The 16,587-nt window shown below is 45.1% G+C and overlaps 1 protein-coding gene across 1 annotated transcript in view; it reads left to right on the top strand.

Annotated features, from left to right (window-relative positions):
* The window catches only part of LOC147707857 (uncharacterized), a 910,329-nt gene that overhangs the window by 841,908 nt on the left and 51,834 nt on the right, over positions 1–16,587 (top strand). The window contains exon 45 of the mRNA XM_086925682.1: positions 5,601–5,721. Coding sequence (XP_086781808.1) covers positions 5,601–5,721 — 121 coding nt within the window. The remainder of the gene's footprint in view (positions 1–5,600; positions 5,722–16,587) is intronic.

Here is a 16,587-nt window from a genome sequence, read left to right as displayed (position 1 = left end):
GCATCGTCAAAGATTTCCCCAACCCCGGAAACAACGACATCACTCCCTCGCAAGACCTCTGCGACTCACTCGCCTCGTTCTTCCACCGCAAGATCGCCGATATACACAACAGCTTCGGCGCACCAACCACGCACCCAACCACCGAACCAACCCCCCCCCACCACCACCCTCTGCGCCTGGACCCCAGTCAGCACCGAAGACATCACCCGCACGATGAACACCATCCACTCCGGATCGGCAACCGACCCCTGCCCCCACCACGTCTTCAACAATGCCGACTCCATCATCGCACCCCATCTCCAGGACATCATCAACACCTCCTTCAACACCGCCACCTTCCCGGAGATCTGAAAGTACGCCGAACTCAGCGCCCTCCTGAAGAAACCAACAGCGGACCCCACCGACCTCAAGAACGACCGCCCCATCTCGCTCCTCTCTTTTCCTGCCAAAGTCATTGAGAAGACTGTCAACAGACAGCTCGCCGCCTTCCTCGAGACGAACGGATCCCTCGACCTCTCGCAGTCCGGTTTCCGAGCCAACCACAGCACCGAGACCGCCCTCATCGCAGCCACTGACGACATCAGATCCCTGCTCGACAACGGGGAAACAGCAGCCCTCATCCTCCTGGACCTCTCCGCAGCATTCGGCATTGTCTGCCACCACACCCTAGTACAGCGCCTCAGCAACATCGGAATCCAAGAGAAGGCACTGGAGTGGATCATCTCGTTCCTAGCCGGGAGAACCCAGAGAGTCCGCCTCCCCCCTTTCAGATCCGAGGCCACCGAAGTCATCTGCGGCGTACCACAAGTATCATCACTCAGCCCAACCCTGTTCAACGTCTACATGAGCCCTCTCGCAGCCATCGCACGCAAACACAACCTCAACATCATCTCCCACACCGACGACACCCAGCTAATCCTCTCCCTCACCAATGACCCCGCCACCGCCAGAACCAGCCTACACAAAGGGATGAAAGACGTCGTCGAATGGATGAAGAACAGCCACCTGAAACTGAACTCAGACAAGACGGAAGTCCTCATCCTGGGATCATGTTCAGGCTCCTCACCCACGCACACAAGGCCCTCTACGACCGGGGCCCCAAGTACCTCAACAACCGCCTGACCTTCTACGCGCCCTCCCGCCAGCTACGATCAACCTGCCTCGCCCTCACCGCCGTACCACGCATCCGCAGAGCCATCGCCGGGGGAAGATCCTTCTCCTACCTGGCAGCAAAGACATGGAACTCCCTCCCGATCCACCTCCGGCTGACCCAGGATCATCTCTCCTTCAGGAAGCTCCTCAAGACCTGGCTCTTCGAGTAGTAGCGGACCCCTCCCCCCCCAGTGCCTTGAGACCCTTCCGGGTGAGTAGCGTGCTATACAAATGTCCTTGATTGATTGATTGACTATAGCAATGACCATCCTCAATGCTCTCCCTGCTCCTTGTGGCTTCTTTCACTGTGAACAGGTCTCTTTGAGAAGGTCACTTTTTCAGTGGGGCAAACATGGTCCCTTTATTTGATCCACACTCCATCGCATTGGGCCTGAACCTGTGCTTTCCCCCAGGTGACTTCAAGATGAACTTTGTGCTTTTAGGCGCTATGTCTACCTAACCTTGAAATTGCATAGATCTGGTTTTATTGATTACATTTTTGTTGTTACGGTATCATTTTATTTATTAAAATGTACTCTATTTTTCTAAATTGGTTTGGGAATTTACTTGTGTTGTGTTTTTCACTTTAAATTGAACCTGACTGCATTTGTGCCAATCTACCAGATGGTTAAGCACAAGTTAATTTAGTAAGATTTGTGGTTCATTGTGAGAATTGTGGTTGCTGCCTGAGTGGGGCTTCCAACCCCCTCTATCAATAACCCAATTTCTTACTGTCTCCTTTCAAGACAACTTGAAACCGGGCTGAAGTACCTATTGAGGCAGAACTTCAAGTGGGAGCAGTTGTTGGATGTGGGCATGTTACATACAGAATGAAAGATTGAGTAGATACTGTGGCATTTGTGGTGAAACTGTACATCATATTTTATTAGGCTATGTATTTTTAAAGCACTACTTATTTATTTAACGATACAACGTTTCAAACAGAAATGTTTTATTATAGAAAGTAGCAGTACATAGCAACAGTAGCTGTTGGGAGATGAACTGAAGCCAGTCCCTAGCAGTTTCCTTTAACTAGATTTATTTCTGTGCTGCAGTGACGTGTGTGTGCACACTTTCCTGAGTTGTATGCACAACCTTTTAGTACCTTTATGGAGACGCCCACATGTTATTTAAGAACAAGAAATGGCAATACCAGTAATTTCCGTTTAATGTACTAACAGATACAAACACAGGCATGCCCAAAGGAGGACAGACTGTGCTGTATATCTGTGAAACCTGCCTCTTTCTCTGCCATGTGTTTTATGCACAAGCGGTGGGTTACTGTCCCTAGGGTGCTTTACAGTGTGAGGGTGGGTGGTGGTGTCCATAGGAGGCAGTGTTGTTGCAGCATGCCAGGTTAGTGTCCTTTAGCTGCAGTGCAGTGTTGGGTTTTGTTTCATGCTAATGCTGTGTAAAGTTATAGGTTTACCACCTTGTTGTGGGGTGAAGTGTTAGGGTTTATTTTGCCTATGATGCAATGCAGTGCTTGGTGGATATTGCTATTTGATGTGGCGGTGATAAATCACTGCTCTGAATAATTTAGAAACCAAAGTTTTGCTTTGTAGATATTAACATTAAAGCAAACTGAGAGCCAGTCTTGAAACTGGGTCTCGAGGAAAACCTTCGATTTTATTACTATTATTCCTTAATTATTTGGCTATTTTCTGATGACAGGTATGTATGAGAGTCCTCGAGTTATAAAACTGGTGTTTCTCAGATGCATAGTATTAAACCAGTTAGGATTCTTATCACACAGTTCTAGGATTCATGCCAATAACAAGGTAGACTTTTGCGCTAGTAATATGAGCAGGCGAAGCAGTGCTTAAGTCAGAAGGCCATTGTAGCTTGCACCACAGATTGCCCCCTGCCAGCACTGCCAAGAACAGTACCGACACAGCTACTAACCATCGCACTCCTACAAATTTGACAGTTCAGACCATTCCAGGCCCCCAAAATTTTAAGAAAGGCATTGGCGGCAGGTAATAGTAATTTCTAATGTATATTGTATTGAATTGATAAATGACTGTTGTGTTATCTCTAAATTAGACAAACAGCCCCACCATGTGGCAGGCAGTGATAAGTGCCAGAGTTGACATTAAGTGCCGGTGCCAAGCACAGGGAACCCCCAGCTCAAATTAAAACACTGAGGCAAGGACATGCGGTATCCAAGAAATCCGTTGACAACCTGCCATTTGGAAAAATATCTTATAGGATATTAGCACACAAATATACTTTAGGCTTTGTATTAAATGATTTGTATTTCTCCTTAGGAAAGCTATAATATTTCATACAAATAGCTATATAATGGTCACTTAAGATCAGCTCTCCAAAGTCTATGCACTCATTTTCTTTTTATTGTGTTCAAATCGGTGTGAGATCCAAAATCAGAGTACCCATGGGGCCACTTATGAGAAAAAACTACCTGTGACCAGTATTCATCCAGTGAAATATCCTGTTTCCTCTACTGTGCATGCACTTCAGATACATTCAATGCTTTGTCAATTATCAACATTATTTCTTGAGTATTTTTGGGCAAAGTTGCAAACAAGAAAAACATTAATGAAACTTAGTGCAAGGCTAAACAAACTTCAATAGTTATGCGCTAACGAAACATACAAAATAAGTATCTTAAACCACTATTTTCACATGTCACTGTGTGCCTGACAGAAGCCTTGTTTTGGTAAAAAACACAAGGTAAGTAAATAGATTACAGATGTTCATCAAACAGTGGTCTGCACCTCAGGGCTTAATTTCAACTCGTGGTTTCCAGTGCTCGGCACTAGCACTTAATTGTCGACACAGGCAATTATGGGAGTCTGCAACAGGGTGCCCATGTTTGTCTAATGTAGATATTAGCACAACAACAGTAGTTTATTAATTCGATATACATTAAAAAAGAACTAATACCTGCCCCCAATCAATCTTATAGCTTTGGGGTCCAGGATAATACTCCGAATTCTCACACTTGTAGGAGTGTGGTGGTTAGTTGTTGGGATGGTGCTGTCATTAGCAGCGCTGGCAGGGGCAATGGGTTGTGCAAGCTGCAGTGGTCTCCTTCTGAGGGCCCTGGCACTTATTTTTTTTTTACAAACTAAGCACTGCTGCAACCCCCTTGAGGTTTAACATAGTCTATTAAATCTGTACTGAAGGATTGCCTCTGCAGTGTATTTTACTGCCCCAATCGACTTCCATCGATGGTAAAATTATTTTGTGCATCTGCTGTAGACTGGCACCTGTTGTCAAATTAATTGAGTACTTTTTCTGTGTCTATCTTTAATTGAAAAGCCCTCATCTTATATTAAATATACACAGAAAATTGAAAGTCAATGGCCACTAACAGTATTGTAGAGATCTAATTATTTGTTTTGTGTGATGTCATCACTACTGCATGATGGAATGTTAAAATTAGTTTCTACCATAAGTATCCATAATCTGACTTTTTCAAGAGTTTCTAAATAATGATGATGATGATACATTGATACTACATTAACACTTTTTAGAATTGACTGGCTTTGCTTTGATGTTCCCATGGGGAGCAGTGTCAAGGCTGATTTGCACATGGTTGTGTCCAAACTTAAATGGCATCGTTAGCAAATACATTATGGATTTAGGCCCAGATCTCTGTTTTGGGGGTGAGTGTTTGAAATTGTTCAGCATTCCATACATAATTTGTTCTTTTTACATTTGTCACCCTCAGTGGGACGGGTATGCCCAGAAGTGGGCCCTGTTCTCACCATGCCACTGGAATCAAGCTACCCTGGTAGATGAGGGGTGATACTCTGAACCCGGGCCTAGGATGCTTGTTTCTGGTCCGGGAGGACCTGGCCTGGCAGTTTGGGCTGGACTGTTCCCATGGTAGTGGGATCAAGACTGATTTGCATATGACTGGTTCAAACTGGAATGGTGTGGTGAGAAGAAATTAATGGAATTAGGCCATAATCTCTGTAGGGTATTGTGTGTTTGATGTAGTTCAGCAATCTGTCCATCATTTGTTCTTTCTGCATTTATCACCATGCCACGGAGTCAAGTTATCCTGGCTGATGAGGGATGATTCCCAGAAACTGATCCTAGGATGCCTGTTTCCAGTCCAGGGGGGACATGTCCTGGCAGGTCTGTCTGGACTGTTCCTGTAGGGAGCAGGATGAAAACTGATTTTCATATGGCTGGGTCCTAACTGGAATGGCATGGTGAGCAACAAAACAATGTATTTAGGCCAAATGTTTGTAGTGGGAGTGAGTGTTTGACATTGTTCAGCATTCTGTCCATCATTTGTTCTTTTTGCATTTGATGTTCATTAAGAGCCTCTGACCCCAAAATTACATTTATTGTAGTATTTCACTTATTGTATACGTATACATGTTGTCATTGCTTTAGTCGATTGCTTAAACCCAGAAAAAACATAATTTGAATATCAAGTCTTCTGTGAACTGATTTGTTTCTTTCCTTAGATAAGAAGCCAGCTGTCTCAGGAGCGCAGTTTGAAGCTGGATGCTTTCCATCGTGTGGATGAGTTGCAGACTCAGGTGTATGATTTAGAAACAACAACATCTCAGAGGAACTCTTCCGCAGGTAAGTACGGGTTGATGGGTTCCAGAGTGGTACCTAAAGGGTGAGTCTCAATGTTTTCATTACAGTGGCTTGCAACTCATCGCCTCTCACCGAGGCAACATAGGTACCCAATTGCTGACAATGTAGGACCTAAATTTCAATATAAAGATAATAATATTTATGTTCATGAATGTCCAGGTTTTTAAGTATATAACTAACTTCATTGGGTTTTTTGTGAATTAAACTATCTATTTGCCACAATTTATCTTTCATTGTAATTGAATTCTGTTTTCAAATGTTTCCATCTGAGATTGTGCAGCGTTTATGATGTCAGAAGAATATTGTTGTGAACTTTCATTGCTCTTTTATGATAACCCATCAACTGCTTTTCAATTTACTTAATGTTTTTGCCCCTCTGTTAAGGTGCTGTGTATTTGTTTTATAATATCTATTGACCCCAACTTTTTACTTTTCCCACCATCTGAGTGATGAAACAGAAAAAAACAGGCACTTTCTAAAATCCCAAAGCAGTCTCCAAGTGGAAAGAAATGAAATATTTTCTAAGTCCATGATTAGGGCTGATTGTGTTTGGCGGTGGAGTTCCCTCTGTGTAGGGTGCTGCTGGTCGGATGCTCAGATGAGTGTCTTGAATACGTAGAATTACACAGTTGCCTCCATTAGGCCATCAGAGCTTGTTTCAGACATGCGTTAGAGAACTAGGGGTGGGCGGAATGTGTAGAGCTTCACTCCACAGAATTTCACAAAGTTACATAAAAACTCTGTGAGACTCCACGGAGTTCCATTAACAGGCGGAAAATATGCATTTTGCGCTGCTCTCACTGCAATTTAGTGTCCTTAGCACAAGCAGCGCTGAAAAATCAGCGTGAAAAGCACCATGCGGTGCACAAGAGCAGGTGGTCATTTAATTTGAGTTTGCTGCCACTCGAGTAGAAACAAGCATTTACAATGCAATGGTTTCGCCTTTGGAAAAGTTAGAGCTATTGGCATTGTAAATGACAAACTTTTTATTTATGTGTTGGTTTTGAAAACAGATAAATAAATGGCATTGTCATTTACAATGCCAGTAGCTTTCTGCAGCAGCGCTGCCAAGGGACTCTGCATGTGCTGCGTAGTTGTTTGCCTCTGCAGTGAGACTACTATGCACGTTCAAAGCTTTGCTCTACAACGTCTGAAAGTGACATTTGCTCACGCACTTCAGCTCTGAACATGGCTGCGATCCCCAGAGTGCACGAGCATTGGCTGTACTAGCGTCACCTGCATAACTACCCAAGGCGCTATACGTGAAGACAAACTACAGCATCGGAACATACCAATAAAAGCAGTACCAATAAGCCAAACTATGCTACTGATTACGCAAAATGGATGTGTTTGTTTGCGCTGTCTGCATGCAAGCATGCAAGCATCGCAAAAAAAAAACTCTGCGCTACACAGCATGCAACAATATAACATTACGATGCCGGACGGAACACAGATAACGGACGTGTTTCTGCTCGCGCTGTGTGCATGCCAGCAATGCCCTATATTCATTGCTGTACATTAAGCTACAACATAATGTTACAGTATACTACTGGCGACTGGTAACAGTTACCAGCTGCTGCCGCAGTAACTCAAAAGCTTGCAAACGGTGACCAGGTGATCTGTCACTAGGGCACGAGTTGCTTCCTGTGAGTTCATCTAACAAACCAGTGCAATATCCTGCAGCTCGCAGAACACCTCTACTGGATGCTGTCTGCTGAACAGACGAAGAAAGGGCGCCTAGAAGGCAGGCAATCAGCTGTTCTCACTGGGTGAAGCATTGGTGAACATGTTACCAGTCTGTGCGCTGCTGTCAACACGGTGACACTGGCAGCGCCCCGCCATGCCCTACAGACACCCAGCACAACAGCGGGAGAGCAGTGTGAGTCTCCCGGCATGTCCTCTGGCTGACCAGCTCCCTGGACTCGCCTCGAAGCAGCAGAGGCCCCAACCCTCTGGGCGTCGCGATGGGCAGAGGAGATGTCCCCATTACTATTTTTTTATCCTCTGTATTGTATTCTTCCTATCTGCATTGTGTCGTCCAATCTCCTGTTTTATGTTAAACAACCGGTTCAATCCAAAAGTGCGCACAGTATGGGGCAGCTTTTTGCACGTGGCTCAACCTGCATGGCCGTCAAAATAACATGCACAAAAGGTTTGGGCAGCGTTTTGGGCACCCTTATCCTCATCACTAAACTAATGTCTGCATAGTTTCGCCCAGGCACTAACCCGAGAAGCTATCCTTTTGGCAAAACTCAGGACTGAGACCAAAAACCGTGTCCTCGTCTTTTCCACACCATTTCACACTAAGTCAGGGGCTCAAAATAAAGCATTTTGGTGCGAGACAACCCCCCCCAACTACACTCTCCCAACAACTCTATGCTACTTATCTGGACAGCACCGACAGACCCCTCATTGCCCGCCACCCCTCCCGGCTACCACCAAACGCGGGCCCTTACCTTCTCCCCGGTGACCACGTGCAGGCCCTCGCGCACCTTGGCGAAGGAGCCCTCGCCCAGCTTGCGGCCGATGAGGTAGCTGCCCACCCGCTTGGTGTGCTGGAAGCTGCGCAGTCTGTCTCGGGACACGGTGCTGACGGGAGGGGGGACGGGCACACGGACAGCGGGAGGGGGACAGGCACACGGACAGCGGGAGGGTGGCGGGTTAACGGGCACACAGACAGCGAGGTGTCTATTCCAATGCTCATCTTGGGTGCGACTGCTGACCCCATCTGACCCCTCAAATCTTCCACGTTCTGGAGAGAAGACCCCACAAGAGAACCCTTCGTCTTCTGATACCATCGGCTCCGAGGTCAGAGCTGATCTCTGACGCTCGGCGGAGGGTTGTTAATTCTACCTTCATCACATCCTCACAAACTAATCTTCCCACCAACAGCTAAGCCCGGAAGCGGAGCGGATTGAGGAGAGGGGACCAAGTGCAACCTGACGTCTCAAGACAGGTCAAACTCCTCTCACACCCCGGGCCAGCAGACACCACCGCTTGCACCTTCCTGACACTTTTTAAACCGAAGACGCCCGAGGTGCAGCTACCGGAGCAGGCCTCAAGTCTGCCTCAGAGAGCCGGCCTGAGAGCCACGATGCCTGTGCGGCTCACCCCAGGCTCTACCGCTTGCACCCCTCGGTCCCCTTTTAAACCCACAGGCACCCGGTGCGCAGCTGCCGGACCAGGCCTCAACTCCGCGTCAGAGAGTCGGTGCTAGGCCTGTGTGGGAGCATGCCGGGCCGGGCCCTCGACAGACATGAGCTAGGCTCGCTCTCCGCCGCCGCTCCGGGCAGCTCGCCAGCAGCCTCTTGCCTCCTCAGACAGACTTCATGCAATAAGGCTGCGCAGGGGCAGCCGGCTTGTGAATGGCCCCGGGTCGAGGGGCTAAGGGGAGGGTGGTGAGGGGCAGAAAGAAGGAGGGCTCTTGATTGGCACGCGCGACACAACAAACAAACTAAGCAATGGTCAAAGAAACGTGCTAAACACAAAGGGGGGGTACTAGGGGGGGGGGGAGTTAGCAACACCGGTTAGCAAAACCAGGGAAAGGGGCAAGGAACAGCCAAGGAGATAACAGACCAGGGGATGAGCGACAAAGAAATATATAGTAGACTGGTGGAACATTATTCTAAGGCAAACAAATACAGCGAATTAAAAACAAAGAAAATATTTTTTTTAAAACACGGAGGAAAAAGTAATAATTACAAGTTGAAAATGTAGCGGGCGAGGAAAGGAAGAAATAATTCACAGGACTGCACTCGAGGAGAGGAGGAGTATTAGAAAATGCAAAAGGGAAACGAGAAGAGGCCAGGATAAGAATAAGAACAAGCACCTACGGGCACACGGACAGCGGGAGGGGGGGCGGGAATGGACAGCGGGAGGAGGGGCGGGAACGGGCACACGGACAGCGGGAGGGGGGGCAGGAACGGGCACACGGACAGCAGAGGGGGGGCGGGAACGGACAGCGGGACATCGCGCAACCCACCCCTGAAAACGACATTTTGGAAGTGTGGCGAAAACAAAGGTTTAAAAAAAAAAAAAACACCGCCCACTGCCGCCTGACGATCGCAAAGGGGCAGGATGAGTAAAAATCATGGGAACGCCCACGAATCTGCTCCAGCAATGACGGACAGATCGCTCTTCAAATGGCTAGCCTCGCTTTGCCTTCAACATTTTGTTCAGTCTCATGTCTATTGGTTATGTATATTTTTTCTAGTATGCTTTTAACTGACTTTTGTTATATTGAAAAACAACTATAAGAAAAGAAAAGAAAACAGAAGAGAAAAACACAAAAAGAATATAAAATATGTAAATCTTAAAAGAATTGATAAATATATATAATATATACCAATAAAATCAAATGAGAATATTTCATTGTTTGACATTATCTATATATAGTTGGACTTTCCATTCTCAATCTCATATGTAAGCTATATCAACCATGATCTCCACATAAACATATTTTCATTTTTTGTCACTTGGCTATAGACCTTCCTTAACTCAGTTTGTTCCCTATGTATAGCAGGTGCAACAGTAGTATATAGGGGGTCCCCTTTTTTCTAAATATTAATTCTGTGGCTTATACAGGACTGCACCACAATGAGCAAGAGAAAAGCTACCAAAGCTTTGCCCACTAAAAGACAAAAAGGTCCAAGATAACAAATGTAGATCTAGTGGGGGGTGACCCAATGTAACATGACACTCGACGACATTGACACTCTGCTCGAGGAGATCGAGTCTCATTTGTAGGGAGATAAAGCAAGTGGCAAATAGGATTGCTCCCATATATGGCGCCAAATCAAAAAAGCAATGCAGCCAGATCCAAACCGAACTAACTGAGCTAGACTCCCCTCTGGGGGACAATGCAACGAACCCTGAAACTGCTGTGTCTGAAGAACGTGTTTCTATACCACTTGAACCTGAGATATTATGTTCTAATAGATTTTCAGTTTTAGCTGATCCCCAGCCAAGTAATGGCTTAGGAGTGACTTTAGACTGTCCTGTAGGTGATCCTGTGGAGCTGGGGGTGGGGGTAAGTGTGAGCAGGAAATCCGTTACGCTCGCGGATTTTGCGGATTTTTGGGAAATCCGCAATCCGCGAATTTTGCGGATTTCCCACAAAATCCGCAAAAAAAAATCCGCGAACGTAACGGGTTCAAAAGTTGAACCCCCACTCATGCAACTATTTTACAATGGCGCCAGCAAGCTGCCAGCGGCGTTGTAAAATAGTTACAAAGTTAGCTTGCACAGGAACCACTAGATAAAACGAAGCAGGTGCTGCTTTATTTTATCTAAGTGCTTCCTGTGCAAGCTAACTTTGTAACTATTTTACAACGGCGCTGGCAGCTTGCTGACGCCATTGTAAAACAGTTGCATGGCTGGGCACAGGTCTGCAGCTCACTCAAGGGACCCCTGCGCCCTTCGGGGCGATTGCATAGTAACACACACATGGTCGCTCGAACTAGTTGATGCTCAAATTCAGTGACTCATTCATTAGCCCAAAAACAATCGTGAGCGTCGTCGAGGCTGGACAGGTGTGCCTTCTTCCCAAATCTACCGTGGAAAATCAGCTGTGATGCTGGATAGGCTTTGCATCCTTGACTTTCACGAGCGCAATACCCGTGCTGTTCCTGTGACCAGGAGCTTCTTTCTCTTCATCTGCTGAACTGATCTTTCTCTGACCTTTTATTCACACAAGAGGCACATACCCTACTGGGCACATTGTGTTCGCACGGGTTTCTGCAAGTTCGCACGCGTTTTGTACAATTTCGCAATTTGTGAAATTGTACAAAACCCTCGCGAACTTGCAGAAACCCGTGCGAACATAAAAAAAAAATCCGCAAATTCGCGAGAATTCGCGGATTTTGCGGAGTGCGAGTTCGCAAATCCGCAAAATTCGCGAACGCGAGATTCGCAAAATTCGCCCATACTTAGGTGGGGGTAGGGGAAAGACTGAAACTGGTCACATAGTGGCTCTTTTCAGGAGCTTTCAGAACAAAATCTCTAATCTGAAATAGCAAGTAGTAGCATTGTTGGGAGAAGTTGAGACATTAAAACAATGTAACCCCTCTGAAAACTCAGGGAGGGGCAGGGCTCTCACCAACTTCCCCAATAACACGTCAACCACCTTAGTTAATTACCACAATAAGCACAAGGCTGTGAGAGGCATGTTGATCCTGGGCTGAGAACGAATGTCTTACACCCACTCACCTTTAGCCTCAAATATCCAGGTGTATTTACCTTTAGCAACTAGGGTCATGAGGGATGACCCTGCAGGGGGAAAGATCACATTTTTAGTAGCACAACATACACAATAGGCTCCGTCACACAGCCCACATTGAGGCAACTCGCACAGACTGCAAATAGGACTTCCATTCGAGAAAGGTAAAGTGAAGAAGTAAGGCATATAGGCGGTGTCTATTTGACAAATGTGCCTAAATTAGGTGTTGGGGCAAGAAAGTCTGAGGAGTCACTTAAAAACAAATGCACACACCTGTTTATAACTTCTATTCACTAATTTGCTTGGATATTATCCTCGCAAATAGATTCCATGATCTATTAGGGTCAAATGGGGATTACAATGAACTGAAATTAAGACATACATATCTGGCTGAGAGACTGGTAGGACTTGGTTTGCGGGAAAAAACCTGTAAACTCTCAGATGCAGTTTAAACTGAAGCCTCCATGTCTAAATCCTAACGCTCTGTATTTTCACCCTGCAAAGCCCTTCCCTAGAGATGAACTGGGGACATTGATGGACGATTGACATAACCTCCTATGATCCACCTAGAAGGGCCTGTGCTATACAGTCCGGAGAGAAGGCTTACCCTAATTTATCAAGGGGTAGGGTTGTGCCCCATCTGGACCAGCAGCAGTGGTGTCCTCCCTAGCCAATTTCCAGCATCACAGTTGCTGGCTTGAAACAAAAGTTCGGTGACCTGGACAGGGGTATGTTTATAGATTATTTTGACATCTGTTTATTTCAGGAGACATGGTGCTTGGATCCCGTTCACAGGTCAGGCAACTTAAATATTTGCATCCCTGCATACCACTTAGGGACTGGCTGGCACTCTGGCCACCTTACCATATGGGTCAGATTAGCAATGCTTGTTGATATTTTGGGCATCCCCCTCACGAACAAGGACGGCCAGTCAACCCACTTGTATAATATTTACAATAGAGGGATTACAGGCTCTAGGGAAACTCCTACTTTGAAGCAGTGTATGTCATACGGGGGGGACTTTGATATGCCCGACCTCCTGATTGTTACAGGGGATTTTAATACAATGTTTGAGCCATTACACATCAATGGCGAGTCCCCTACTGAGGTCGCGGATGGGGTATCCCCACTTTAGTGATCCCTCCAGTGAAGCGACGTACAGACGCCGCTCATCACCTGATGTCTTTGGCTTTGCTTTACGGCCTCCGGGCTTGTAATGGGTGCACAAACTCTGACCCTCAAGCCCTGCATACATTTAACCGCCTAGACCACTCCAGTAAAATTGATGATGTCATTGTTTTCCTGCCCCTTTTCAGGTTTGTAAAATATTTGACTATGGTTGACAGTCAAGATAGCGATCATAATGCCTTACATTGTATAAGGGAGGACTTTATAATGAGCTTGGAGGATGCTCTGAAATCACTATCTATGGATATAAGGCCAGCTAATAACAGGGCGATCTTTGGAATGGGCTAGAGTGTCTATTAAGCCTGAGACCCTGGCTTCTATAAAAAGGGTGCTTAACATTGCCCTAGAGGATATAGACAGATTAGACACTACAGAGGCCAGGAGCCTTGTAAGCTCCGATATTCAAAGGGATCTTTATTATAAAGTGGGCCATTGTTTTCGCCAAGATGACAGGAAGACCCACGCTCATTCTAAACAAAGCTCCTCCTGGTTCAGTAAAGGCTGCAGGGTTGCAGGAACTGAACTGCTACACACACTGAAAGCTAATAGAGGTGATCTTATAAGGATCAAGAGAGCACAATATAAAAAAACATCCAGGTGGAGGATTGATGAGCCTGGGATTCCAAACTATGGTATCAGATATTTGATGCCACAAAGTCTAAGGACTGGAACAAAGTCTGGGAATTAGTGGCCAACGGGGGCCAGTGTAGAAGCTTAATTTTAAATAACTTTATTTACCCCCCGGTATGGTAGGAGCACTTCTCTGACTTGTATGACACAGCAGGAGAGGATTCTTCAGTTATTTATGACTGGTCTGAGACAAGGTGCTCTACAACCAAACCTGAACTATCCATAGAGCTCAAAGCTACTAGGAGGACTATTAATAGTATCATGCAAGGCATAGCAGCAGGAGCCGATGGGGTTCCAGGGGATCTTTGTAAAGTTGATATAGTGACCTGAACGTTATGTTTCAATAACCTTGCAAATGCAATAGTAGGAGGGTCTCAGCCCCTCCCCCTTCCTGGAAAGCAGCAGATACGGTGCCTATCCACAAAAAAGGGCCTAAGGATTTACCACTGAACTACAGACTGAACAGTCTAATAGACGTATCCCAAAATATATTTTGCAGGCAGATCCTGAGTGCCCTTGAGTCCTGGATCTTAGATGCAGCAGCTTTGTTCGACCTGCAGTCTGGATTTAGAAAAAGTGTCACCACCATAGGTCAGGTGTTCAGACTTCGGACTATAGTCCGGAAAGTCCATTTATATGTAATTTTTGTAGACTTCAAAACTGCTTTCGACTTAGTACCAAGTCGTAAGCTTAAGGAGACTCTAAGGCAGATGAGGATCATCTTTCCATTACTTGATAGTTTAATTTCTTGACATTCTGACACATATGCACAAGTGTGATGGGGCATGCAAAGCGAGCTCAAAGATCACATTAGAGTTGAGAGAGGGGTGCGATAGGGGTGTGTGCTAGCCCCTATCATCTGTTTCCTGTACTTAAATGATGCAGTGACTCAGATGGAACAGTGTAGTGGTGATGCTCAAATGATCGCAGGCTGCAAAATACTGATGATCCTCATTGCGGATTACTCCTTGCTGGTGTCCAAGACACTATGTCAGGCCTTCAGACCCTGATGGATAATTTTGCCCAAAGTCTGGAAAAAACTTTGGGGAAAACAAAAATGTATGTGCACAAACCCACATAAAACAGTTAGAGAATCCATCTAACTTAGTGCCCATTATTTGGAGAGGGTTTATGACTTTGATTATCTGTGCATCAGGCTGACCCCTAATATGTCCTGCCCCAAATCAGATAGAGTGGCCTAAACCTGTGCCATTACGCATCTGGTGTGTCATGGTTGTTTAATGCCTCAGAAACAAGATATATAGCCTTGGCCCTTAATATTTACCAGATGAAGGCAGTAGTAAGTGCCTTATATGGAGCTGAGCTGTGGGGCCATGCTGAGATAACATCATTGGCAACTTCTGAAAATAAATGTGTATGATCTTTAGACCCCAGAGTACCCCCATGCTGCCTTTTCTGTCAGATATATGCATGAACCCATTTATGGGTAAGGTCAAGATGCACCCCATTAGTGGAGGCTAAGGAATACTTCAGCACTGGGAAACTTTGTGCATTTAAAGAAATTGTAGATTTGGACAAGGGTAGGAAAATCAAGTGGGTAGCGAACCTAAATGCCTCTCTGGGACTTGAGGAGTACTGGGGCACCGAAACCCAACCGATCCACTTAACCAGAGCACATATGAGGGAAGTCCATTGGGAACATACTTGGGATTTGGAAGTTCGAAGACCTCTGACTTTATGGACTTTATATTACGTTTTGCTACGGCACTCTTCCTGTCAAGAGCTTCAGCAAAACGTGGAAGGATACTACTGATTTAAGTATTGCAAGCCCAGTCTGCCTTAAATCTGATAAAATCACTTACACGTTTCTTCTTCTTTTGCCCGGGCTATGAGCAACTGCGCCGCGCTGACTTGTGTTGTGATCTACCCTGTAAATATACCTATATAGGTCTTCTGGTCTCTTGGATTAAATCCAGCAAAGGATACAATTGTTTTTGTAGGACACGGTGTGAGGTACATTTTATTTTTTTGCATCTATAGATATTTCTATGACTGCATCCAAATGTATTTGGGCTGTCGGAAAGATAACCAGTTAGGGAAAATTTCAATCCCTTTTGAAGCACTTTATGGTCCTGGTACTCCCATTCTGTGTGCATTATGTAATCTTAATAAGTCTCATAATGTGCTGCAAGGTGTACCCTGACCATCAAATTCTTTTCTGCTTCTAATGTATTATGTGTGGCATTTTTAAATTTCATAGGTTTTATTTGTACTGTTATGGTTTTAACAGAAATAAGGTTTATTATAATGGAGTAAAGGGAGTATGTCAACCAGCCAGGAGCAAGTGCAGCTTAAGGATTTAATGGGCCATTGGCAAGGCATATTTTGGCGTCCTCTGTCTGGGACAACTTTGAAATTATTACCCATTGTGAGCTAACTTGTGATCCTAAACAATAATGTTATATGTTACTCTTTCAGAAAAGAGACAAGATAAAAAATCCTAAAAGCTCAGACCGCCTGGGATTGGCAAAACATAAAGTAGTAAAAAAAAGTTTGAAAAAGCTTTGGTAAAGCCATTTATTTTTTTTGTGCTCGGATTTGGACATTTTTGGATTGCAACAACAATATTTTTGTGAATTTCTAAGTCAAACTAGCCTAATCTTTTTTTTATTTATTTTTTATTGTGCATGTATAATCAGCATAATAATGCATAGGAGTAATTCATAACACAGATTAGAATAAATATACTATAGAAATAAAATCGAAAAAGTGCTAGTGCTTGACAATACAATTAGTTAACGATAAGACATCAAACTTATACCTAAAATACTACAATTCTACAAAAAAGCGCT

The sequence above is a fragment of the Lissotriton vulgaris genome, chromosome 6, assembly GCF_964263255.1.
Source record: "Lissotriton vulgaris chromosome 6, aLisVul1.2, whole genome shotgun sequence".
Taxonomy (NCBI): domain Eukaryota; kingdom Metazoa; phylum Chordata; class Amphibia; order Caudata; family Salamandridae; genus Lissotriton; species Lissotriton vulgaris.
The sequence above is the reverse complement of the archived record's forward strand: the minus strand, read 5'-3'. Positions and strand labels throughout refer to the sequence as shown.